Source organism: Thunnus maccoyii, chromosome 1 (genome assembly GCF_910596095.1).
Source record: "Thunnus maccoyii chromosome 1, fThuMac1.1, whole genome shotgun sequence".
Classification (NCBI taxonomy): Eukaryota; Metazoa; Chordata; class Actinopteri; order Scombriformes; family Scombridae; genus Thunnus; species Thunnus maccoyii.
The window spans coordinates 32,914,902-32,939,332 of record NC_056533.1 but is presented as its reverse complement, the minus strand read 5'-3'; the positions used below and the strand labels follow the sequence as shown (position 1 = coordinate 32,939,332).

At 37.0% G+C, this 24,431-nt stretch overlaps 2 protein-coding genes across 3 annotated transcripts; one reads left to right on the top strand and one right to left on the bottom strand.

Moving 5' to 3' along the window:
- Positions 1–1,433: 1,433 nt before the first annotated feature.
- On the bottom strand, positions 1,434–6,050 carry LOC121900768 (uncharacterized serine-rich protein C215.13-like). Its single transcript, XM_042417309.1, has 6 exons — positions 5,936–6,050; positions 5,047–5,177; positions 2,735–3,568; positions 2,507–2,578; positions 2,324–2,402; positions 1,434–2,227 (listed from the first exon to the last, which is right to left on the bottom strand). Exons 2-6 carry the CDS (start codon positions 5,117–5,119, stop codon positions 2,062–2,064), a joined length of 1,224 nt encoding a protein of 407 aa, XP_042273243.1. The 5' UTR covers positions 5,120–5,177; positions 5,936–6,050; the 3' UTR covers positions 1,434–2,061.
- A 9,039-nt stretch (positions 6,051–15,089) lies between these two features.
- LOC121904480 (APAF1 interacting protein) lies at positions 15,090–24,033 on the top strand. Of its 2 annotated transcripts, none has more exons than XM_042426095.1 (8): positions 15,090–15,197; positions 18,086–18,154; positions 19,240–19,340; positions 21,044–21,092; positions 21,192–21,309; positions 21,896–22,031; positions 23,270–23,437; positions 23,548–24,033. In XM_042426095.1, exons 1-8 carry the CDS (start codon positions 15,195–15,197, stop codon positions 23,645–23,647), a joined length of 744 nt encoding a protein of 247 aa, XP_042282029.1. In that variant the 5' UTR covers positions 15,090–15,194; the 3' UTR covers positions 23,648–24,033. The 2 variants fall into 2 exon arrangements, with proteins under 2 accessions (XP_042282029.1, XP_042289488.1); XM_042433554.1 differs by lacking the exon at positions 15,090–15,197 and adding an exon at positions 15,369–15,499.
- Positions 24,034–24,431: the final 398 nt, after the last annotated feature.

Here is a 24,431-nt window from a genome sequence, read left to right as displayed (position 1 = left end):
ATGACTAACACATTCTAGATAAAAGTTATTCATTTCAATAAAATACTGAGACTCACATTTTAGTAGACGAAATAAAATGTATCCTTCCAGCTTTGCTGCACTCTGTGTGAGGATGGCTGGGCCTTCCTCACAAAATATTATACGGGGGATTTTGTCGAGTTTAGTTTGAACACAGTATATTTAAATGCAAATAATAAGCTTGTAATCACATGGAGGCTTAATTAGCTCTGGTCATGTATGTTTAGCTCGTTGAATTCTGTCTCCAGCACTGGCATTAATTTTGAAACCGTAGCAACAAGGTCATTGGATGTTGGCTGAATCTGTACATGTTTTTTGAGTTTAACTCTGTGTAGCAACTCAGTTCAAACTTAGCTGAAAACTGGATTATTTATTTTTCTCTTTTTTTTAATATAAGCGACAGCTTATATATTCATGTTTAAAGTGCCTCCTTGCACTTTGTGTATATACTCTCTTTAGATAAAGTGTATAAAAGAAATGTATAGAACTGACATTTTCATCTGTCAGAATTGTTTTTGCTATGCTAAAAGTTTCTATAACTATAACTATATCTATTTAACAATGTTAGAGCAATGTTGATTATCCTCTTATGGGCCACTCGTTATCTCAGTAGGTTGTGAACTTAGAGTTATTTATTTACAAGTAATACATTCCATGGATCTGTTTTTAAGAGAAACTACTGAGCTCCAAATGGTTGTCAGGAGAAAAATATCAATATTTTTCATCTATTTAATGAGTGAATATTGTTATTGATTCTATATTTGGTTATTTAAGGTTTATGAGCACATTAAGACAGTTTTGTGTGCATGAGATTATCGGTGTTGGCAGCTACAGTATGTCTACATGTTGTGAGACCTCAGCAAGCCATCCAGTGTTTGGGCTCGAGCATCGCCTTCCTTCAAATTGGAAGAGAGTCTTCCTCAGTAATTATCATCATACCCTGATTGTATGTGATGTAAAAAAAAAACACATTATCTATCAATTTGCTACATCACTTTTCCATCTATTTCATTTGTTATTGGTCCTTTATTTAAATATGTTCCTAGTCAACTGGCCTAGTGTAGCAAGTGTTAGTTTTTTTATGAACATGTGAAATTGTACAATCTTTAGATAATTAAACTTATATTTTCTATCTCTCCTTTTTGATTCAACGCACATACTGGTCCAAGAATGTATTCAACATTTTCCTTGTGTCTGACATTCATTGTGATGCAAAATGTCTTTTGACTTTGACTGTCTGAATGCAAGTGGTTTTGAAAGTGTTAAATGAACTATAACTGAGCACAAAAAATATTTGTCAGGCAAATGGACTGAACTTGTGTAAATGTTTTAATACCTGTGTGTAAATATTAATGGAAAACAAATAAATGTTTATTGATGAGCTGCCGTTGTGTTTATTTCTCAGATCAGGGAGGATGTGATACAGCATATTAGCATTCAATAAGTGCACATTACAGCAGATGAAGTGGTTATAAAGCTAACGAGATAGTGGGCTGAGCGCTGTTCAGCTCTCGGAGCTTTCATAATGAATGTAGAGCGATCAATAGAGCAGCTTCATTTACAATTCACAACACCGTCTTCAATAATATTATTACAAAGAGATTTACAAATAATATTAAAATGAAGACACGTAAAAAAAACAGACATTAATAACCCAAATGGACACATAATCTTATTCTTGTGTCCACTAACAGACCTGTGAGTTAAAAAATAATAATAATTAACACTTTATTTACAATTAAAAGATAGCGAATGAAACACTGCAAAGACCTTTCATTTGAAATAAATGACATTTGTGTATCTTACCTGACCAGTTTTATATTTTACAGTTAATGAAAGAGTTGATATGGTAATAAATATATCAACAGGTTTTTGAAAATCAGCAGGAAAAACAGACCATGATTCTGGTTCTGGCTGTGACAACGCACAGAAACCTTTTGCAGGACACCTGTGGCAGTTCTGTTCCTCCGATCGAATTCATCCACTAAGAAAAACAGTCTCATAGTTCAGTGATGAGTCTCAAGCCTGCAGAGTCTCTGAGCTTCAGTGTGAATATTTCTCTGGGAGCTCCTCCAGAGGAATGACTGAGTACTCTGTTGCCTTTCCATTCTCCCTTGGCATGTCTTTGTGCAGGAAAGTGTCCATCTCTACCTCCCTCTGCTGGTCTGAGGAGTTAGTTTTGGTTTTTAGCTGGTTTGGTCCATTCCACCTATACGAAAAAAACAGAATAGTGAGTTTAATTCAATGGTCAAAACAGTTATAAAATCAAGAATGGTGTATATTTTTTATGATGTTTAAGTCTTACTTGTCTCTGGTAGCGATTGCGGCGCAGATTATTACCAGTGCTGCTACACCAACAACAAAGCCAAGGATGATGATCCAATCTGGTGATATGAGAGAGTTGGAGTTAATAAAATAGATTGTCTTAAGCCAGTTAGTTAAATCATGTAGAACTCTGGTTTATTAAATGCATTTTTTCAAGACTCACCTGGTGTATTGTGTCCTTTGTGCTGGTGAGAGTCAGGATCGTCAGAAGCTTCCACCTTGTGAGGCTCTTTAACTAAAGGAACAGAAAGAGAAATGGTCCTAAAATCTTTCATGTGCAAGAACAAATACATGACGGTATTATGGTAAAGTGTACTTTATATATATATATATAATCATACTCTATCATAATACTATTATATATATATATTGGCATGTATAGGCTATTTACCTTCAGAAAACATTCTTTGGCGTGATTCTTTTGATATTTCTGATTCTAATCCTGATCCTGATTCTGAGACTGAGCTTGATTGTAATCCTTCACTGCTGATAGTAGTAGCTGGGAAGGTTGATGATGCAGTGCTAGTTTCTGTGGTAGAGCTAGAGGTAATAGCGAAGCTTAAAAACGGCTCTGAACCCAATCCTGATCCTTCGTTTTCTACAAACAGTGAAGTGGGTCTAGTTTCTGTGGTAGAGCTAGAGGTAATAGCGAAGCTTAAAAACGGCTCTGAACCCAATCCTGATCCTTCGTTTTCTACAAACAGTGAAGTGGGTCTAGTTTCTGTGTTGGAGCTAGGGGTCGTAGTGGAGCTTGTAGCAGGGTTCTGGTCTAGGATCTCTCCATCTCCAGACCCTAAATCAGAACTCAGGGTAGTCAGGAAGCCGTAGTCTTCAGTTGGCATTGAAGAAGAGGTAAAGCCAGACTGAGGGCTTTGGGTAGTAGGTGAATCTGAAGTGGAGACGTCAGTATCCCGTGGCAACACTGTGGAGGTAGACCTCGTAGATGTGGTTTCATAGTGTTCACCTCTGTCTTGGAAGAACACAGAGATTGTGGATTTGTCGCTGGTCTCCCATGCAGCATTGCTCTCAATTATGTCATCCAACGGAGTATGAGTGTCGCTCTCCTCTGAGTCAGAGGGAGTTGGGTGGGATGCTTGAACAGTTGTGTTTCTTTTAGGTGGTTCAGTTGTGAGTGAAGGTAACAATTTCTGATCGACCAGGAACTCATCCTCCACAACCTCTCGGTAAACGTCATCCTCAGCTTTGATGGGAATCTGGGTCACAGCTATGAGAAAGAGAAGAAAAAAAAATCCAAAGATTACCACATGTATTTACTTGCCAGCCCTGACATGAGCGGAAAGGAAAGTTACCACGTTTTTTTTTGTTTTTTTTTACAATATGACCACACAGGGATTATGTGCTTTGCCCCAGATTCTTGTATAAACTTGTGTTGTGATCTTCTTTTATGAGGTGTGGTGAGCGTCAGTAATGATTAACCTGAGTGACTAATCATGTATGAGTGGTTTAACAAAAGATAGGCAGTCTCATCAAAGTTTCAGTATACCACACACTTGGCACACCCATACAACTAAGCAATTGACTGATCTTTGTTCCTGTTTTAGTTGGAAGGAAGCCATTGTCAAGGTTTTGTGCTATGAAGGAGGAGGAAGCAAAAAGGATTTATTGAGCCATGAACTTTATTGTCTAATGTGTGCAAATATTTATTTATTTGCTTCTTTAAATATATGTTTAAATGCCTGCATAACATTGCTTAATAGTGTAAGGGAATTTTCCCATGACACAGTGTTTCACCAGGTCATTTCAGGTTGTCTCTCAACTGTGTCTCCACTGTGCAAGGCAGCTGTCCTGATAAGGCTTTTTATCTACTATGGAAACCAAGGATATAAAAGGTATGCTATGCTCTGTTTCAGATGGTCTCCACTTAGAATGTATTGCACGTGACATGAATGTAGACAAAATGAATTTGGTTAACTTTAGTAGGCACAGTTTCTTGTTTTTATAGTTTTTTAAAAAAATATATATATTTCACATTATGATAATTAACTATAATATTTTGCCTTGCAACATCTTAATAAAGTCAAAAAACAGTGAAAGTTAATTAAAAAAAAAAAAAAAAATCAAACTCTCCATTTCTGTCCAGTCATGTTCAGCTACAGTGTTCCCTATGAAGTTACCAGTTGCCCAAACTTGTGTAACAGCTCTTTGCTGGTCTTTGGTTTCACCTTTATTCAAGATATACGCATTAATGCACCTCCTGGAGCAGCTCAGCACATTTTACAAAGACCTCTGTGTGTAATCTGGACGTGCCGGTGAAACCTGCACACCAACAATGAAATATTACTCTGGGATTCGTACAGAAAGATTTAGACCTGAAACACTGAGAGCATCTAAGGTGGCAGCAGGGGAAGTGCTGACTCATGGGGTAAGAAAAAGGATACCATGGGAATTATTGAAACTTTAGAGGTCTGTTCAAAAGTATTTGCCAATGACTATGGCCTCTTGTGATGGACAAATGTCATTTCATTGTCCGTTAATGAATATCTGACATAAGGGTGTTGTCAGAGGATATTTAAATGGATCCGGATCTTAATTTTACAGTTACAGTACATCAAACACAAACACAAACATCAAACACAAAATCAAATGGCTTTTCGAATCACACATAAACTAAGCTGACAGGGAGATTTTATTTGTTTTTAAGAGATATAAATAAAAAAAGGAAGAAAAGGGACTGTCACTTACCATTAACTGGTGTTGAGTGGACCGCAGCAAAAAGTCCAAGAATAACCCCAAAAAGTAGACTCTTCATCTCCATCTCAGAAAGTGCTGAAGGAGCCACGGACTGAAGTCTTAAGCCTGAAGTATTTGGCACACTGAACAGATTAGGTGTATCTGATGAATCATGCTGTTGCCTTCCTTTTATACACAGCACCAGGTATGTGTTACAATACAACAATGGTTGACGACACACAAGACACACACACACAGGAGGGCTGATACACCTGTGAACACGCCCTTTTCCTCACAGACTTTCTCACGCTTTTTACTTTTCTGAGGCACAGCAGACAAACATTCATGAATAAAATGATGCACAAAAAACTGCCAGGAAGTTTAACACATTTCAGAATTCTGGCTAAAAGAGAATGAACAACAGAAGATTAGTCAGTTACTTGGGTAATGTGGCTGAATCATCACATCTACCAATGTAAAATAAAATAAGAACGAATACGGGACCAGACTCAAACCTTAGGGAAATAAAAGGGATATAACAAAGAAAATAGTTGGATATATATATATATATATATATATATATATATATATATATATATATATATATAGCAACAAACATACTTAAAGGTGAAAACTACACTAATGGAATGTTACCATATTTGAATTAAATGAGAAAAATAAGATAATAAAATAATATTCTTAGAAGTTCTTAAGTTTCTTACTCAAAAATGTCACATCATTAAAAATAAGTGTTAAAAGCCTAAGCAAGCAAGACAGCTTAGATAGAAGCTTTTTTTTTTTTTTTTTTTTTTTTTTTTTTACAGGAAATATAGTGAAACCACTCTGCGTACCGTGTGAAACACCAGTCAGGGAATAGTAAACTGTGTTGGTTGACAGTTACCATGATGCCTTGGAAAGAACTCAAGATTTCAGTTGCGGCCGGTAAATTATGTGCGGTTCTGGAAACACATGAAACAACACACCCTTTCCCATCAGTACCTCATCACAGCATCATTCTAACGCCACAGGCATAGGTCAGAGAACAAAAACAAAACAACAATCTTCATTTTTGGTCTTGTTTGTTTAAAGGGTACGGTCTTGACCTGCTCTATGTGAAAAGTGCCCTGAGATAACTTGTTATGATTTGGTGCTATATAAATAAAACTGAACTGAATTGAAAGTTTGAAAGTTTTACTACACATTCTTTGATTTAGATGAGAAAGATTTTGCAATTCAGTATCAGTTCCCTAGAGGCGTGTACTGTATAACCATATATGACGGTTGTGATGCGTTAGTATTTGACTGAAAGTGATGCGTCACCACTGAGCCGTATAGCCTCAGGCTATCTGGCACGTTTTTGAGTTTGCGACATTTGTCAAGAATTACTCAGCATGTGTGGGTGAGCACTTGTCCAGTCTTGCACTCCACACCCAGGGAAGGCTCATTTCTGTTATTGTTAAGAATGGGATTTTAAAATATATTAGTTATGATGCATTAGAGGAATAACCTCAAGGCTCAAACATAAATCTTGTGTTCACAAGCATGCAATTGTTGGATCTCGCTGACTAGACACTGGTAGTGATTCACGATTTAAATTACTCTCATAGCGTGGTTCCCTGGTGAGTGTGTAGACAGAAAAGGGTCTACATATTACATTATGTCAGCGATTAAAACCTATGACACAAAATGTAAGGAAATCAATGTAATTTTTGATTAAACAAGCAGAGATTTGAAGTCAAACAGTTGCAATAAAGATCACAAAGGTCAAAAGTTTACTTCATTATTGCAGTACACTGCTCTTAAAAGAATGCTGAGGTTAGAACTAAACACATTTGATTTAAATTGTAGTCAATTTTGTTAACTGCAGTCAAATAATTTTGGAGATGTAACAGAACTTCAGTTATAGGAAAAGAGTAAGATGTAACTATGAAGGCTAACATGAGGGCGTATCAATCATGACTGAATTCTCATTTTGGAGTGAGTTGTTCTTTACAATTTTAGACATTTGGACTTAGAGCAGTATTTCATTTTGGTTGAACATTTTTCGTTTTTCAACAGGAAGCTTTGATATGGAGCCGTGAACATTCGGCCCCTGGTGTTATGAGATTTTCTTCAAACATAAGTGCTTAAATCTTGAAAAGTACGACAGCCTGAATTTTAGAAATATAGACTCTGAATCCAAGCACTGCTGGCCAAATGCCCTGCACGTGAGAAAAATTTAAGGGGACTAATTTTTCTTTACAAACCCACACATACATCCATCTCTGTATTACTAGATTTCCAAACTCACAGGGTTTTTCTCTCTGTGCATGAACAATCAAACGTATGAATGGATAACCACTAGCAAAGCCACAGAACATGAGGTCATTCAAGGGCAGGTCCACTGGGCATGTGCAGGCTAATTAGCAGCCATTGTAAAAGATTCACTGCCTCTCCCCAACTGTTATCTAATGTTTCATGGCAACCTCCGTTGTTCCCGTCTCGAAAATCCCAAGGCAGCAGAGCAGTGACCTGTGCACTCCAGCTCACATCTATTATCACCAAGAGAAAGTAGTCATAGCCTTTATCACCTCCATTATACCACGAACATACAGTATATCCACTCCAGTTGGCACATTTATGCATCAGATCCATAAAAACACGTAATAACGATTCTCGTTGCTGCCTCTCAGTTAGTATTACATTTTTGGGAGGAAAAGCAGCATTGTTTGTTGATGGACAACCATCCAATTTTGACCATATCAATGAGAAAGTCATGTTGAAAGTCATGTTTCAAATGAAGTGTTAATCTTAAATTCACCGAAAGTTTGGGAAGCTGATGCATTAATGTATTTTTAATGTCCAAATCATCCTGAATATATGTATTCTTTGCTTATGGAAATGGCCACCATAAGTTTCTTCATGGTGATTAAATGAAATCTAAAATTAAAATCATAATTGCACATTTTTATTTCAGTTCACTGAATCTGAAAGTAAATGAAAAACCAGGGGTGTACATCTTTCATTTTAGTCACACAAACACAGATGCTTTCCAATACAAGTAATGAGGTTCTCCTTCTGGATCAGTTTGTCCTAAATTGGTCCCCAGTTATTTTTAATGTAGGTAGTGAATCACTGTACAGTGAATTGGATTTGGGGCACTGATTAAGTTATGGATGAAAAGAACAATGGGACAGCAGTGAGTCAGTGAACACAATGAAAGTATGATGTCACATAAAAAAACCCTCAAAAATAAAGAATAATTGTTTGACCTATGGACAGAAGCTGTAACAATATTCAAATTTGATTCAAAAGACGACCTTTTCAAGGTTTTGTCATAGCATGGGACCCAACTGTGTAACTGCTTTAGGTAAGCTATCAAGCTAGCATTTACAGCAACAATATTGTAATTGCTTACCAACTATCACCCCTAAATCAAAATTAGTTAGTATTTTAATAATAAACCTCACACATGTTTTCTCAGCTCTTTCTGCACATCATTTTAAACTACCAACTACTACTACTACTACTAATGGCAGGAAGGGGAAGGAAAGCTGGAGTGCAGAAAGTAGGTATTATAATGAATTATTTTAGCTATAATCAAACAGCAGTATTGCTGAAGCAGATATATGTATGGAGATGTTCTAGAAAAGGGAAATATCAGGGCAACATGTATAGTGTATTACTCTGTGTGCCACCATCATTGAGACCGAGCTTTGAATTAATCTTTAAAAGTAAAACTCACAAAATCATTAACTTTCAGCTATGTGACCAATTTTTATTACTTATACTGATACACTGACATCTAGAAGGCACCAGCATACCTGTCTTCATTTATAAGGCCTTGCTATCTAAGTTGCTGATATATTTAGTAAGTAAGCAAGTAAGTAAACTTTATTTATAAAGCGCCTTTCAAATACAGAGTTAAAAGGTGCTGTGCAATGCAAACAATTGAGAGAAAAATAACATAGAATAAAATGAAGTAAAATAAAAAGTTTAACAACACGTAATATCAATATAAAAAACAATAAAACCATAAAAAAAAACGACAGGGCGGACAAAGAAGTCAGATATAACAATAAAAAAAGTGAAAGCAACACAGAGAGCAATCACACATTACGAGATAAAGTGCTAACGAAACAGATAAGTTTTTAAGAGCCTCTTAAAACTGGACAGAGTTTACGTTTTTTATTACTAGGGGAAGACAGCTCCAGAGGGTGAGGGCCACATCCGCAAAAGCACGGTCACCCTTGGTCTTAAGCCAAGATTTCGGGACAGCCAGAGGGCATTTGTCACACCCTACCTGGACTTTGTGTGTTTTTTGGTCTTTTTATGTTCTTGTGTTGTGTTCTTTGGGGTCTCCTGGTTTGCACTTCTGTTTAGTCCTTCGGTTCATATGGGTTTTCTTGTTATATTTGGGTGGTGGGTTTGGACTGCCTTTTGTTGTTTAGCCTGGTGTGTTGTATACTTGAGTTTAGGTTCATGATGGTTCTTGGACAGGTTGATGTGGGTTGTATTTAGGGTATTGTGTTTTCTGGGTTTTGGTTTTGTTACTGTGTTTCCCTTGTGTGTTCATGTACTCCTCCTCACCTGCCCTGCTTCACCCTCATTAGCCCTGCTCTGCTTCCTGTGTTTCCCTCAGCCAATCACTCCCAGCCTGCCCTTGTGTCTCGTCACCTGTTCCCCATTCCCTGATTAGTGTAGTCTGTATTTAAGGTCTGGTTTTGAGTTGAGTCTTTGTTGGATCGTTGTTTTGTCTTGTCTACTAGTTCTGTTCAGCTCTGTTTGCCTGTACTTGACCATCCATAATTAAAGGAGATTTTTGTCAAATCTGCATTCCGGCCTCTGCATTTGGGTCCACTCCTGCTTCCCCAACCTGACAGCATTGGTCAGTAGACCTCAGTGATATAGAGAGAGATAAAATGGGGCCAGCCCGTGTAGTACTCTATAGGTATTTAAAAGAATTTTAAAATCAATTCTGCATTCTATTGGTAACCAATGTAGGTTGGCCAGCACTGGTTTGATGGGTGCTTTACGTTGTGTATTAGTTAGCAGTCTGGCAGCTACATTTTGGACCAACTGGAGCCGAGACAAAGAAGAGTGAGTCAGGGTTGTGAACAATGAATTGCAATAATTAAGACAGGAGGACACAAAAGCATGAATTATTTTTTCCAGATCTTCAAAGGATAATATAGCTTTGATTTTTTGCAATGTTTCTTAGATGAAACAGGATTAGACTACTTTCTTTATGTGACACTCAAAGTTCATGTGTCAGTCAAAGAAGACTCCGAAGTTTTTGGAGGCTCGCTTAACATTTACTGTTAATGGACCAATACACTGCTGTACTTCTTCAGAAATGCTCTCAGGGCCTATAATAAGGACTTCTGTTTTGTCAAGGTTAAGTTGGAGGAAGTTATCTGACATCCAGTCCTTGATAGCTGTTAGGCAGTCTTGCAAGGTGGAGAGTTTGCCCAGGTCATTTGAATTGACAGAAAAGTATAGCTGTGTGCCGTCCGCATAGCAGTGATACACTTGAACTGACTAATTAGGAAACCAAGGGGGAGCATGTACAGGGAGAAAAGAATAGGACCAAGGATTGAACCTTGGGGTACCCCACATGACAACCGAGCAGATGAGGACACGAAATGATCAATTGCCACATAAAAACTCCTGTCTGACAAATAGGAGGCAAAGATTGTAGTGTTGCTTGTGTATTTGAGTTGTATTCATGTATATTCTGTGGCAGTTCTATGCAGGTCAGTTTATTATAAGAATTTTGTGATTTCTGGGTTTTGGGTTTTTTGCTGTGTTCCCTTTTGTGTTCCTGTGCTTGCTTTGCCCATCTACACACCTGTTCTGCATAGCCCTGCCCTGCCCTGTGTTTCCCCACACCTGCCCTATACCATAAATAAGCCTATGACATTAATAATAATAATAGTAACACTTCACACCCTAGAAAACACAGTAGCTGACTTACTGTGTAAATCACTACTTACTGAACTGGAAACCAGGTGGAAGCACGCCCGAGGTGTGTCAATGTTGCTAATTGTTCAAGTAATGAAGGAGGGAAACAGAAGTCTCCTCCACAGATCTCACTTGGTTAGATGTATTCACAGCATTTAAAGACATCACTGACAAAACATAACATGGCAAAATATGAAACAAAAAAATGTCAGGGCACTACTTTAAAAGGTGCCACTCCTTTTCAGTTTTGGGTTAATTATGCCCTACAGCTTTAAGGAAGTATGATACCTGGGATGTTCCTATGTCAGCCATAATAGTAGAGCGCTGTAACGTGTCAAATTTGTTTCAAATTAGACCTACTATTAAAATGTGCAAAATGGCTCATAAACCTAATGGATCGTCTGTGTTAATTGTGTACAAGTAGATATTAAAGAAATAAAATGTTATGCCATACATGTATTACATTTCTTTGGAAAATCTGGTCATGTTTCACCTTGTTTAACGTAGAAATGATCATGATTTGAAAGTAGTCTGCAATCTTTTGTACATATCTACAATGTTTGTACATAATTTCTTTCACCTACAAAATACCTGAGAAATATTTTTTTTTCTTCAAGAGGAATTTGGAAAAGGTACAATAGCTTCATTTTGTCACTTTTAAATGACTGTATCATGTGTAAAGATGTACTTTCTCTGGCTGATAGAGTTTGAATTTTCCTTTCCTGGTTGATTCAGTTTAAATTTTCTTTTCCTGGTTCATTTAATTGGAATTTTCTTTTCCTTGTTTGAACGAGTGCAAAATGCAGCTACAAGGCTCTGTTTACTCAGTTTATTTTTAAAATATATGTATGTACCACATTTCATGGTAATTTATCCACCCATTCATCCAAAATGTCAACCTGTTAATGGGCCAAGATCAAAAGTCAAGTGACCCCCAAAGTCATTAGTGCATTTGTCTGAGATTGAATGTCTGTACCAAATATTTGTGACAATTCATTGAGTAGATGTTGAAGTTAGGGGACCACCAATATCATTGATTCATCCTCTGGGGTCCATGAATATCAGTATCAGTAGATGTTGAGATCTTGTATTCTGTATACACCACCAACCAACTGACTGACTGCTATTGCCATCCCTAGAGCCACACCACTAGCATAGCTAAAAAACACAGATGGCTGTTTGAAAAATTGCTGTATAATTAAAGCTGAACTGCATTTCAAAAAGCATTAATATGAGCAATCTTATGCACAGAGTAGAATGGCTCACAGACGTCCTCAAAGATGTATTACAGATTGTGGATCTTTTTCAACTCCTTCTCCACAACCCTAACCTGTGTTTGTGCCCCTAAAGCAATTGGAGAATTTGATGACACTTTACTCTGACGAGTGACAGACTCTCACTAGCACCTGCCAAAATAAAGCATGGCCAAAATGGGAACTTCCACACACGTACGAGTACACACAAGCTTCCTTGCAGTTACCCTTTCCCGCACGCAATGAGCCTTGGAGTCTGTTCAAAAGGAAACGAAGCCAAGCTGCATGGAGGAGTGGCTGTATGGAGCAATTGCAGACCATTCCAGATAGAGATCACTCAAACCAACAGACAGCATGCTCAGGCTAGATGCACAATTTCTTATGACTTCTTGATAAAATTCCATAAATAATATGTACATTTATGGGTTTCATAGCATATAGTCTATATGTTTGGCATATGGCCATCAGAATATAAAGTAGCTAGTTTAGTCCAGTGGTTCCCAACTTGGGGGTCAGTCCCCTTCAAAGGGTCATCAGATAAATCTGAGGGGTCGTGAGATTACTAATGGGAGAGGAAAGAAGAAAAAACAGAGTTCTGATACACAAATCTGTTTTCAGTTTTTGGACTTTTTCTCTAATCTTTCATTTTCGGTGAAATATTGGATTTTTTGAACATTTATTGAAATGAAATCATGTGAGAAGTTTAGAGGGAAAAATCATTATTTGGTGGAGTTGTTAACAACTCATAGACATCTGAAATGTGACCCCGACTACACACTGCTTTTTGTAAGATGTCAAAAGCCAAAAAGGCTTGAAACCACTGGTTTAATCTTTAACAATGTGTTATATTTTAAAAGCTTGTGATATTATCCATTGGGCCTCATGCATTAGCCATTTGTAGAAACAGATTTGTTCTTAAAATGCACGTAGGAGTGATAGAACATGTATGGTATTGATCAACTTTCTCGTACTTTGAATTTTCCCCTACTAACGAAATTTATGAGCGGTCCAAACCTGTCATATATGAGTCATGAATAGATCATCTCTGCCTTTCTTCACATTGGAGAAACATTTGTTTAACATACAGTTATAATAAAAAAAGAATATATGAGTAAAACAAACTTAATGCAAAGTTTATATTATGTTTACCATATTTTCATCATGCCAATTTATTTAAAAGGTTGGTTTTTTTTTTAGATTTTATGATTTTATGGCCATATTTTGGCGCAGCAACTTCTACATTTCATTACAGTAGTTGCTAGGAAACTTCTCTCATTCAGACAGCTGCCTCTGTCTCTCTGCAGGTCTCTGACCAGTATCATCTTGTGTTGCAGCCGACAGTGTAACATCACCTGTAGACTATAATATTCTCCTCTAATATCTCTGACTGTCACATGGCCGACTCCCATCACGTAGCGCTTTGCTTTCGAAAGATGTTTTTAGCATCTAACTTCACATCAAAACATTCCTTCTTTGTTTCTGTCACGGTGCTCCTACTGTCACTCCTAAATTTGTAAAATTTGTCTTTACTGATTTCTGATGTTGCGCGGTGTTTTTCCTCTTTGGGACCTTTTTTGCGAACGAAACTCGCCCACAAACGGAGCGGAACATTGAGCTTTATATGGCAATTTTAGGGCCATCATTATGCTAATGATCACGTCTCATGAACGCGCAAGTCCTCATGAACTGGTGGCATTCATCAGGCTGAAACGAGCGACTTAGGACGTAACAAGTTCAGGCAGTTTGTTGCTTTGTGCAAGAATAAATATATGAGGGAGAAAAGAAAACATGCATGAGGACCATCTTCATCTAAAAAGTAACTACGCTACTAGTACTACTACTACAAGGCCACTACATTTCAGATGGAAATCTCGTACTTTCTACTCCACCACATTTATTTGACAGCTTTAAAGTAGTATAAAATGGAAATATTCAAGTAAAGTACAATTAAGCTACCTCAAATTTGTAGACCTATTTAAGTAGCCTACAGTACTTGAGTAAACTTTCCACCACTAGAGGTGGAATGCAACTACTACCCTCCACTCCACTACATCTACTTGACAACTGTAGTTACTTTTCAGATGAAGATTTGACACATTGGATAATATAACTAACTTTTAAAATACACATACACACACATTAAAGATGAAACCACTGGTTTCCAACCTTTTTGGCTTTTGACATCTTTCAAAAAGCAGTGTGTAGTCGGGGTCACATTTCAGATGTCTATGAGTTGTTAACAGCTCCACCAAATAGTGTTTTTTTCCCTCTAAACGTCTCACATAGTTTCATTTCATTAAATGATCCAATATTTCACCAAAAATCAATGATTAGAGAAAAAGTCAAAAAACTGGAAACAGATTTGTTTATCACAATTTTGTTTTTTCTTCTTTCCTCTCCCATTAATCATCTCACGACCCCTCAGATTTATGTGGTGACCCCTTGGGGGCGCCGACCCCCATGTTGGGAACTACTGGACTAAACTATCTAACTGTGTTTAAAGCAGTTCAAACTCGCTCCACCTCCAGCAGCTACAACAGCAACATACTGCTTACACACTGATGCTTCACTATTAATAATCTAGTGATGTAATATATAATATGACATAAGGATTTTTCATGCAGGACTTTTACTTGTAACGGAGTATTTTTACATTGCTGTATTAGTACTTTCACTTTTAAGGAACCGAATACTTTTTCCATCACTGCATATGACATGACATGAAAAAGTAGTAAGACTCTGTTGCCTCTATTTGGTTTTTAAAAAAACTGTTATTCAAATGCGATTAGTGTAAATATTGACTTGTGTGGGTTTGACGAGTCTGTCCTGTCTTGTTTACCCACACCCGTATGTTTACCTAACGTTAGCCTCGATGTCGCACATTGATGACGTAGGGTAGGCACTAGTTCTTATAGCAGCAGTTGTTTTAACATCGTATATTTGACCAGATTGCACAACAAATATATGGTAAGAGGTTATCTTCTGTATATATGTTTTACTGGTGGAGGTTAAAACTAAAGTAGTCATGCTGCACCACAGCGAGTTAGGAGGCTAAAAGTTACTCTAACTGCTGTAGGTTAACAGTTAGCCACAGCTGAGGTAATGTCAACAGTGGCGACTCATAGTTTCAATCGTTAATGAAATATAACCGGAACTTTTACCACACGAATCTGAAACAACAGCAGTAGCTTTAATCGGCGCTCACTACTCGGTTGAGAAGTCACATTTAAGATTATTTTGGGGGACTCAAACTGAGTGTGTAACTTAACGTGAGTACTGTAGCTAACTAACAGACATGTGTTCTCCCTCAGGCACACATAAGCCACATGTTTTATTTCAGTTATGTCCATTTGTTTTAAAATACCCTGCTGGCCAATTTTGTTTGAAATATCGATCTTTATTGGGGGGTAATTCTACAGTAATGCACTGACTGTGTAAGCCTAACTCTTCTGTCTTTGCTATTGAACTTATACCATACGGCATTTGTCTCTAAAGCAGTATCAAATGTTAACATTGCATCTTTACTATTTAAAGAAAGGCTGCAAATTGCAGTAAATGCAGTATCTTACATGTAATCAGACATGCCAGTTGTAGCACGCGTGTTTTCACTCAAACCAAGCAATTCATTTAACTGATAAGCACTCTTTGTTATGATGCCAGTTTTACCATGCTCATTCTGCAGTGATACAGTATTGCTCAATCAAGTACGTGTACAGACATGCATAGTTTTTCAAGAGAGTTAAGTGACAGTGGGGTTTTTTTTGTTTGTTTTGTTTTGAGGTTTTTTATAGCAGGAAACAGGCGTCAGATGTATCAAACAAGACGTGGGAAAACACCCTTAATAAGTCATGACTGACCAAAGAGTAGGGCTGCGACGATTATTTTCATCATCAATTAATCTGTCGATTATTTTCTCAATTAGTCGTTTGGTTTATGAAATGTCTGAAAATGGTGCAATGAATAGTAAGAACTGTTTCCCAAAGCCCAACCAACAGTCCACAACTCAAAGAAATTGAGTTTATTGTCATAGAGAACGAAAGAAACCAGAAAAAATTCACATTTTTAGAAACTGTATTCAGAGAATTTGTACATTTTGACTCAAAATGATTAATAAATTATCAAAATAGTTGACAATTAATTTGCTGTTGATCGAGTAAGGGTTGCAGGTCTAGCAAAGAGTGAAACGTGGCTTCTCATTATGCCTCTCAAATGCAGTCATTTGGATCCGTAGACAATACATTTGTGAATGAGGTGAAATCTAAAATTAAATACATGAGGCACAAACTGGGGCTAGAGTGTGACGTGAGTGCTGGAACTAAAATAAATAAATTATCTAGCCATATGTTGTTATTTTTCAGTAGGATTCATTTTTTTTAACATACCCTACTAGTCAGTGTTGTTAAAAAATGTTGAACACGTTAGTCATTTTAGCCTTCTTGGTTAAATCTGAAGCAGTGCATGCATTGTGAATGTTTAGTATGTGTCTGCCACATGCACCATATGGCATGTGTCCATAAGGAATAAAATGAACAAAGATAATGTTACGGCTTTGAAAGTTTAAAGTGACATATTTGCTGCAATCTGCATGTGTACTAAAGTGAATTCAATATCCTGTGGCTAATCAGGGACGTGAGTTGTATCTGCCTTTCTTATTGTGTTCTGATTATTAATTGAGAAAATAATCTACAGATTAGGCCTAATCGATAAGGAAAATGATCATCGGTTGCAACCTTACTGATAAGCACACAACTTGAAACAGAGAGCTACTTTATGACATGAAATGGCCTTATGTAGTTAGAAATTTGCATATTCAGTCTTTATTAACATAGGCTCATTCAAGTATTTGTGCTTACATGTACAGTATTCTCAGCGCAGGTACAACAACTTCACAGCAGGAAATAGGTTTCAGTTGCTTAAAACTAATAGGCTATAAAACACGCTCAACAAAAATGTCTTTAAATATGTTTTCATGCAGTTTATCTTAGTTATTTTTAATGGACTAGTGCTCCAACTAACAATTATTTATATGATGATAATGACAATAATTTATCATTATAGATCAGTCTGCCAATTACTTTCTCAGTTATGTAAAATGTTGATGGATAATTTCCTACAGCTTAAGGTAAAATCTTCAGCTGTCTGACCAACAGTGCGAAAGCAGAAAACATTCAGTTTACAATGATATAAAACAGAAAAGCAGAAAATCCTCATAATTTAGAAACTGAAACCAACGAAACAATTATTCAAATATCAAAATAGTTTGTTATTAATTTTCCATCAGCTGACTAATGGGATAGTCATCATGTGTTTGATCTTGTCGTACCTCGAAGCATGTGTCGACATACTTGTGTGGAGCATGTTTGAGCTATCCAGCTTATTAAACAGTCAATATCAAGTGGTTGCATGTTCTTATTTTCTCATATCTTAGTGGTAAAAAGCCTGTAACTTTTATTCTCTTCAAAAATGTCATCTTTAAGGGTTTTCCATTGCGTTATCATTGGTTTAAAAAAAAAAAAAATCAATAGTGACATCTGAGATTTTTTTTTAGCAGTGCTTATTCCATCAAAGGAAACCACATTTTCTCCCTAATGTGTGGGAGGAGAAGGAAGTAGAGGAGTTCGTGAGAACTGTAAATCAGTTCTCACTTATTCCACCCTGTGTTATCACCGCAGTATCTGATTCCAACAGGGAATAAATCAAAATAAGGAAGTAAGGCACTAACAGAATTCTGTTGCTTTAGTCGTGACTTAAGAGGCTTTCACATGCAACACTAAAATCAATGTTACTGCAACCTTTTCTCAGACATCTTCTCTTGGCAAGGTGAATTGTTATTAAATGCAGTGCTTTTCTTACAGGCCATGTCATCTTTGTGTGGCACCAGCAATGACTTCCAAGATGCCGCTCAAGAGTCCATAGAGAAGCAGGTAAGCGTGACGTGACAGATAAACACTGAAATGTTCTGTATGAAATGTTGCAGTGAAATTCACCTGAACTGACAGATGGGTGCCAAAGTCAGAAAATAGGCTAAAAGTATTTTATGGAGCTTTAGGAGGCTTTTATTTAATTATTCAACATAAAATACAAATTAGTTATAATAATATGATCTTTCCATTATAGTGACACAGTACTAGTGCAGCACTACTCAAGACATAACTGGGGGAACATTAAAAGCACAGTGCATATAAACATTAAAGGTTTTACGGCTGGTGTTATTCCATTTTTTCTTATTGTCAAATATTCCCATGAAAAGACCAAAACCAACAGTGTGTTAGTCTCTCAGTACTTCCCAACTTCCTTACTCTCTCTGTAGTACTAAACCCCAAACCCATTGAACTACTGAAGACTTAAATCTTTAAAAACGGGGCACAAATATATAGTTTCATTTTTATAAGAAACAGCTGGGCTTTGTAGCATTTGGCAAACATTAATTTAGTATTTGTTAGGGACTATTTTCAGCTGTGTGTTGATACACATTTGATGTTCTGGTGAGTATTGACAGCAGCAAGGTGGTGTATGTGAGATTTACTTGAAATAAGTAACCAGAAACCAGAAAAAAAAAATCACTTTTGAGATGTGGGAATCAGTGAATTTGGACATTTTTCTTTGTAAAAAAATGATTCAAAACATTAATTTTCTGTTGATCGATTAATTAACTAATCCTTGCAGCTCTAATCAGACTTTAGATACACAGACAATACTTGTTAGTAGGATCGATTCATTGTTGGTTTTGGTCATTCAAAGGATTTTTTTGACACTAAGAAAAATGGTACAAAATTTACCCACCAACTTATTTTTTGCAACAACAGAAGTGAATACTGCATGTATTCATTTTTTATACTGAGTAACAGTCTTCTGTTTCCATTACAGTGACACACTGTTGGTACAGCAATACCCAAAACATCAATATTAAAAGCTCTCTCCATATGCGTTTAAGCATAGCCTATATATTAAAAGTTTGGCAACACTTTTATTCATATTGATTGCGCTAACAGTTTTGTGACTGTTGCAGGACCAGGAGCATCCTCGTGTACTTATTCCTGAACTGTGTCGACTCTTCTACCAGCTGGGATGGGTGACGGGGACGGGCGGAGGAATCAGTTTGAGAAGAGGGTTCGTATGTTTAGATTGTACAGAATCTGAAATTGTACATCATTATGCTTAAACAGTTAACGCAATCATTTTCCCAGCTTTAGTTTTATCCACTGCTATTAAAGTTTTCACTCCTAACTGAATAGATATCTGACCTGAACCGACTGACACACTTTCGTTTAGCTTTTCTCTTTGCATATCTTTTGACATCCCAAAAATTGAATGTTGTTGTGGAGATTTTTTTTTTATTTCCCAAGAGAAGAATTTGTATGCTGACAAATTCCTAAAAGTCCAGTGAAGCTGATGTGAGGTCAGTTATATCGGTTTTGACAATGTGTGCAAATTTAGGCTGAAGACAGAAGGCCACAGTTTTGCCAAAGTGAAACAGAATACAAACTGAAGGCTTTTGACAGGTTATTCCAAACATCTTTGATCTGTGTTGTTTTGGGTGGCAGCTACAAAAATGCACCACCCATTAGCAAATCCCTGTCTGAAATGGGAAATGGCAGACATTTATTTAAGCCAACAGAGGAACTTGATGAAACCTGAGATGAAGCCAAATAAGATTTACTGACTGCAGCTCTGTGTGCTGGTATTTCATTCAGATAGAAAGATATTGCTACTTTGAAATGATTCAAAAGAGAATTTCTTTTCATCTTATTAAGACTATTTGAAATGCTACCTTTTTAGAGTCTGATAGAAAAGAAGCAGTACTGAGCTCCACTGCAACACAACAATTTCACATTCCTTAAAACAGATGTTTCTTGGATGGAGTGATAACTATTTTCCAGTCCTTCATTGTCCTCCTTCAGCTCAGAAATCTGAAGGCTGATTAATTTAATTAAAACAATACTCATAACACCAGATGAAGCGAGAGGATGGTATCAAAGGAGATCTGGAATAAATCAAGCGATCTTAACATACAGTAGTGTTGTCAGACGTATTAAACAAAAATTCTAGTAAGTGCAGGTCTGAATTTGAACTTTTGAAGGCTTTCGTTTTTTACTGTTGCTTTAGTTTGACTCAGAAATGACTCAGAGCCTAAGATAGCCTTGCCAAGCCTTGCACTGAAAATCAATAGGCTACTGCTTTATCTGCTGTTTGTTGCTAGATAAAGAAGAGTACAATGGGTTTATCATCTACATTCTGAAGGGAAACTCTCAACATTTAGACAATAATGTGATTTATTTACAAGATTTTTAGACAGATCCACTCTGGTTGGCTCTTAACTCTGCAAAGCTGTTGGTTTCTCTATTTTTTTATCTCAGGCTTTTTGGTCAAGACAGTAGAATGTAAATTTTTCCATCGACTAAATGTTCTGTCAGGGAAATGTGATTTGTTGACACATCAGGCAGTCGTTGAAATGTTATTTAGAATGGACATTGTCAGTACGAAGTGCATTATGAATACTTGGAACAATGTAAAACTGCTGTAGAATTTGAAATAATTATTTTCTGTAACCGCCTCGGGGGATTGGGTTCTTTATGGATTGCTGGAAAAAGCTTTGGTGTTTCTTTCACATTGTGCAGTAGCCAGTGAGCTTCAGTTCAGTACACACCATAACTTTCTCTTTTGAAGAAAAGAACCTTAAGAGGAGACCAGCTGTTACCATGGAAGGCCATCATGCTCCATTATGTTGTGACATCTTGGGATATCTCCTTCAAGAACTACTTACCTGTCCTTCCTATTGATACATAGCATGTTGTTCGTTATATAACCCACAGAGACCAGATCTACATCGCACCATCAGGTGTCCAGAAAGAGAGAATACAGGTAAGCAGGTTTTAATCATAGTCTGATTGAGAAGCATATACATGAAAATGAATGCACAAAGTTTTAAACATATACCTTTCTTATGTTTGTGTTACTCAGCCAGAAGACATGTTTGTTTGTGACGTGGACGAGAAGGACATCAGCTGTCCACCTGCTTGGAAAAAGTTAAAGAAGAGCCAGTGCACCCCTCTCTTTATGAATGCCTATACTATGAGAGGTGAGACTCTGATACACACACCACCCATACTCAGTCATTGATAAAACTCATCACTGAGCAGAAGTACGCACTTCAGGGGTTTTCTGTAGAGATGTGGGGTTTTATTCTGAAGTTGGAACTCAAAAGTCCTACTCAAAGTTAGGAGAAGCCACATGGAAGTTACGGTTTGTAAAAATCTTCCTTTTTAGATGGAATTATGGAAAATGGCAGTTTGTAGAAAAGCAGGTAAGTTATAGTAGTTTCATTTTGACACTGAAATTACAGGTCAAGATTTTAAAATAATATGTCCATCCCAAGTTTAGATTTTGGCATCAACTACTCCATAATTCCTTCTATCATGGAAAGTTTGTACAGTTTTTATCTGCAAACTCAATGATGAGAATGAGAATTGGCAGAGCTTCCAAATATGGTAGTTATTTCAAATACAACTCAAATTGTAACAGTGTGTTTGAAGGTAGAGTTTTTTTTTTATTAATAATTTGTGGCCAGTGGCATTCTTTCTGTTGCCTCGTTACAATTATTATTTGAGGAAGAGAAGACAAAACACTCGAAAATCAAAATCTGTTTTTCCTTTGCTAAAATACAGGGGCACAAGCAGTTATACACACCCACTCCAAGGCTGCTGTCATGGCAACACTGCTGTATCCTGGCAAAGAGTTCAGGATAACACACCAGGAGATGATCAAGGGGATTCGTAAGGGTACCTCAGGCACCAACTATCGGTATGTAATCAAGCAGCAAGGATTAGTGAAGTCTAAAGAGTTTTCAACCATTTTCATTTCTCAGTCAAGAGTAGGTTTGTAAAGTCTTAGTTATTGAAGTAGCTTGGCATTGACAGTAAAAAACACAAAATTAAGTACAATGATAAACATTCTAGAAACACTAAAACTGTTAATTTGGATGGACAATGAATTTATGAAGTGTTATGTTTCTGCTTGCTGCCATCTTTTTTTGTTTTTGTACGTTTTTTTTTAATCATACATCATTGTAAATGGATTATCTTTGGGTTTTGGACTGTGAGTCGGACAAAACAAGACATCTGAAGACATCACCTTTGACTGGGAAATTATAATGGTCATTTTTTACTATTTTCTGACATTTTATAGACCAAACAATTCATTGAGAAAATAATGGGCAGATTAATTGATAATGAAAATTCCTTAGTTGCGGTCCTAGTGTTCTGTAGTCTCATATCGCTGTCCAAAATGAATGGGTGTCTCATTTGACAAAGATTAGGAGAAAAAAAAAAGAAAGTCTGCCTAAGAAGACTAGTTTGTTAAGGTGGAGTTCTGGCACAAATTCACCTGTAATCATTCTGACAGTAGAAATTTCCAGCATCTTCTGGTATTGCAGCAGCCAGCTTTGTTGTAGAAACCAACATACTTACTCCGCCTTCATCCATCTTCTTCAGAAAAACTTCAAATCAACATGTTTGAACTTTACAACTTCAACATTGTCTATGGTATTTCCACATAAAACATATTGTACAATTTGACCAGCTAATTCTTAGCCATGAGCTCTTTGCAAATACATGTGCCCTGTCTTGCCTTACTTTTCTCAATAACTGATGCAGATCACAGGCTGAAACATGTGGATCCCTAATATGGAGTTGTTCTGTTGTTACTGGACTTTTTTTTTTCATAATGATTGGTTTGTTGTTCAACCAACACCCCAAAACCCATGGATATATTATTTACAATAATATACAGCAGAGAAAAGTAGAAAATCCTCACATTTGAGAAGCTGGAATCAGAAAAGTTTTGGTATTTTGAATTACTTAACAGTTTCACTTCCACAAACTGAAAATCCACAAACTTTGTATTACTTTTCATATGATTTCCTCATACTCTGAGAGACTATGACAGTGTCAAGCTTTGAGAGCAGGCAAGTTTTGGCAAGACTGTATCTGATAGTACTGGGTGATGGGTGAACCTTGTAATTTTGTATGCTGCATTCACAGGTATGATGAAACTCTGGTAGTGCCCATCATTGAGAATACTCCGGAAGAAAGGGACTTGAAAGACAGGATGGCTTTGGCCATGGAGCAGTATCCAAATTCATGTGCAGTCCTCGTCCGCCGACATGGGGTGTACGTCTGGGGTGAGACATGGGAAAAAGCCAAGACCATGTGAGTATTTACCTCTCTGCACATTTGGATCTTGTTTAAAATATGTTTCTTTTGTGGGCCGTCTAACAAAGAAAATTTATTGAAATTCTTTACCTTGCTGCATTTTGTAGGTGCGAATGTTACGACTACCTGTTTGATATCGCCGTCCAGATGAAGCAGTGTGGACTAGACCCTTCAGCCCTCCCAATGGAAGAGAAGGGAATAGTTTGACATTTTCTGGTCCTTTTTAAGAAAGAGACATTTGTTGCAGAAAGGTCAGTGGAGTTCAATCAGGAGAGCCGATTGTAATCATCTGCCTTTCATGCTGGCCTGCTTCAAAATTGATGAAATTTGATGGTGAGAGCAGATTCAGAGTTGAAGTAGATTGAATGTCTGTGATCCGGAAGAGGTATGCTGCAAAGCACTGTGGGACAACTCATGAGAGAGCAGCTGTCAAAATCAACGTCCTTGGGTTCAAACGCTTTCCTATTCAGGTTCGACTGCACTGAATCAAGATCTTGTTGTGTGTCAGACATGAACATACTGTGCATCTCAATTGGTCCGTAATGGTGATTACCTGCCTTTGCTTCAATCAATAAAAGCTGATGGAATGTAAACGAGTCAGAAATTATTTTAAAGTCTCTCTTTTTTTTTTTTTAGGTTTTCCTGCCTTTTTGAAAAATAGAAATCCAAAGCTGAAAATAGAGGTTTAAAGTTTAAACATTTCTGCATTTTTAAAGCTATGTCTCTCTCTCTTTTTTGAACTGAAGGCACACAGAATGATGTCTGATAGTGTGTATAAGCTACATATCCTTTGCTGAAGTTTTGAAGCCATATTTCCCTTTTAAACAGCAAATGTAATAAACAAATTCCTCTTTTGATTTTTGATGAACACTGCGTACACACAAATGTCTGTGGTCAGCTTGTCAAACACCTTTCAGTAAAAATAAATGTAAAAGGACTCTAGCTGTGTCTGTGGACATCCTTTCATTCCCAAACCACCATTCGAGCCTTA

What these genes read in the sequence shown, in the direction of transcription:
- LOC121900768 (XM_042417309.1), bottom strand. Translation starts at nt 5,119, where the DNA reads ATGGAGATGAAGAGTCTACTTTTTGGGGTTATTCTTGGACTTTTTGCT. An exon ending in CCAAAGAATGTTTTCTGAAG is followed by an intron (nt 2,579 to 2,734) that starts GTAAATAGCCTA and finishes CTGTTCCTTTAG; the next exon opens with TTAAAGAGCCTCACAAGGTG. An exon ending in GCAATCGCTACCAGAGACAA is followed by an intron (nt 2,228 to 2,323) that starts GTAAGACTTAAA and finishes TTTTTCGTATAG; the next exon opens with GTGGAATGGACCAAACCAGC.
- LOC121904480 (XM_042426095.1), top strand. An exon ending in ACCTCAGGCACCAACTATCG is followed by an intron (nt 22,032 to 23,269) that starts GTATGTAATCAA and finishes CTGCATTCACAG; the next exon opens with GTATGATGAAACTCTGGTAG. An exon ending in TGGGAAAAAGCCAAGACCAT is followed by an intron (nt 23,438 to 23,547) that starts GTGAGTATTTAC and finishes TGCATTTTGTAG; the next exon opens with GTGCGAATGTTACGACTACC.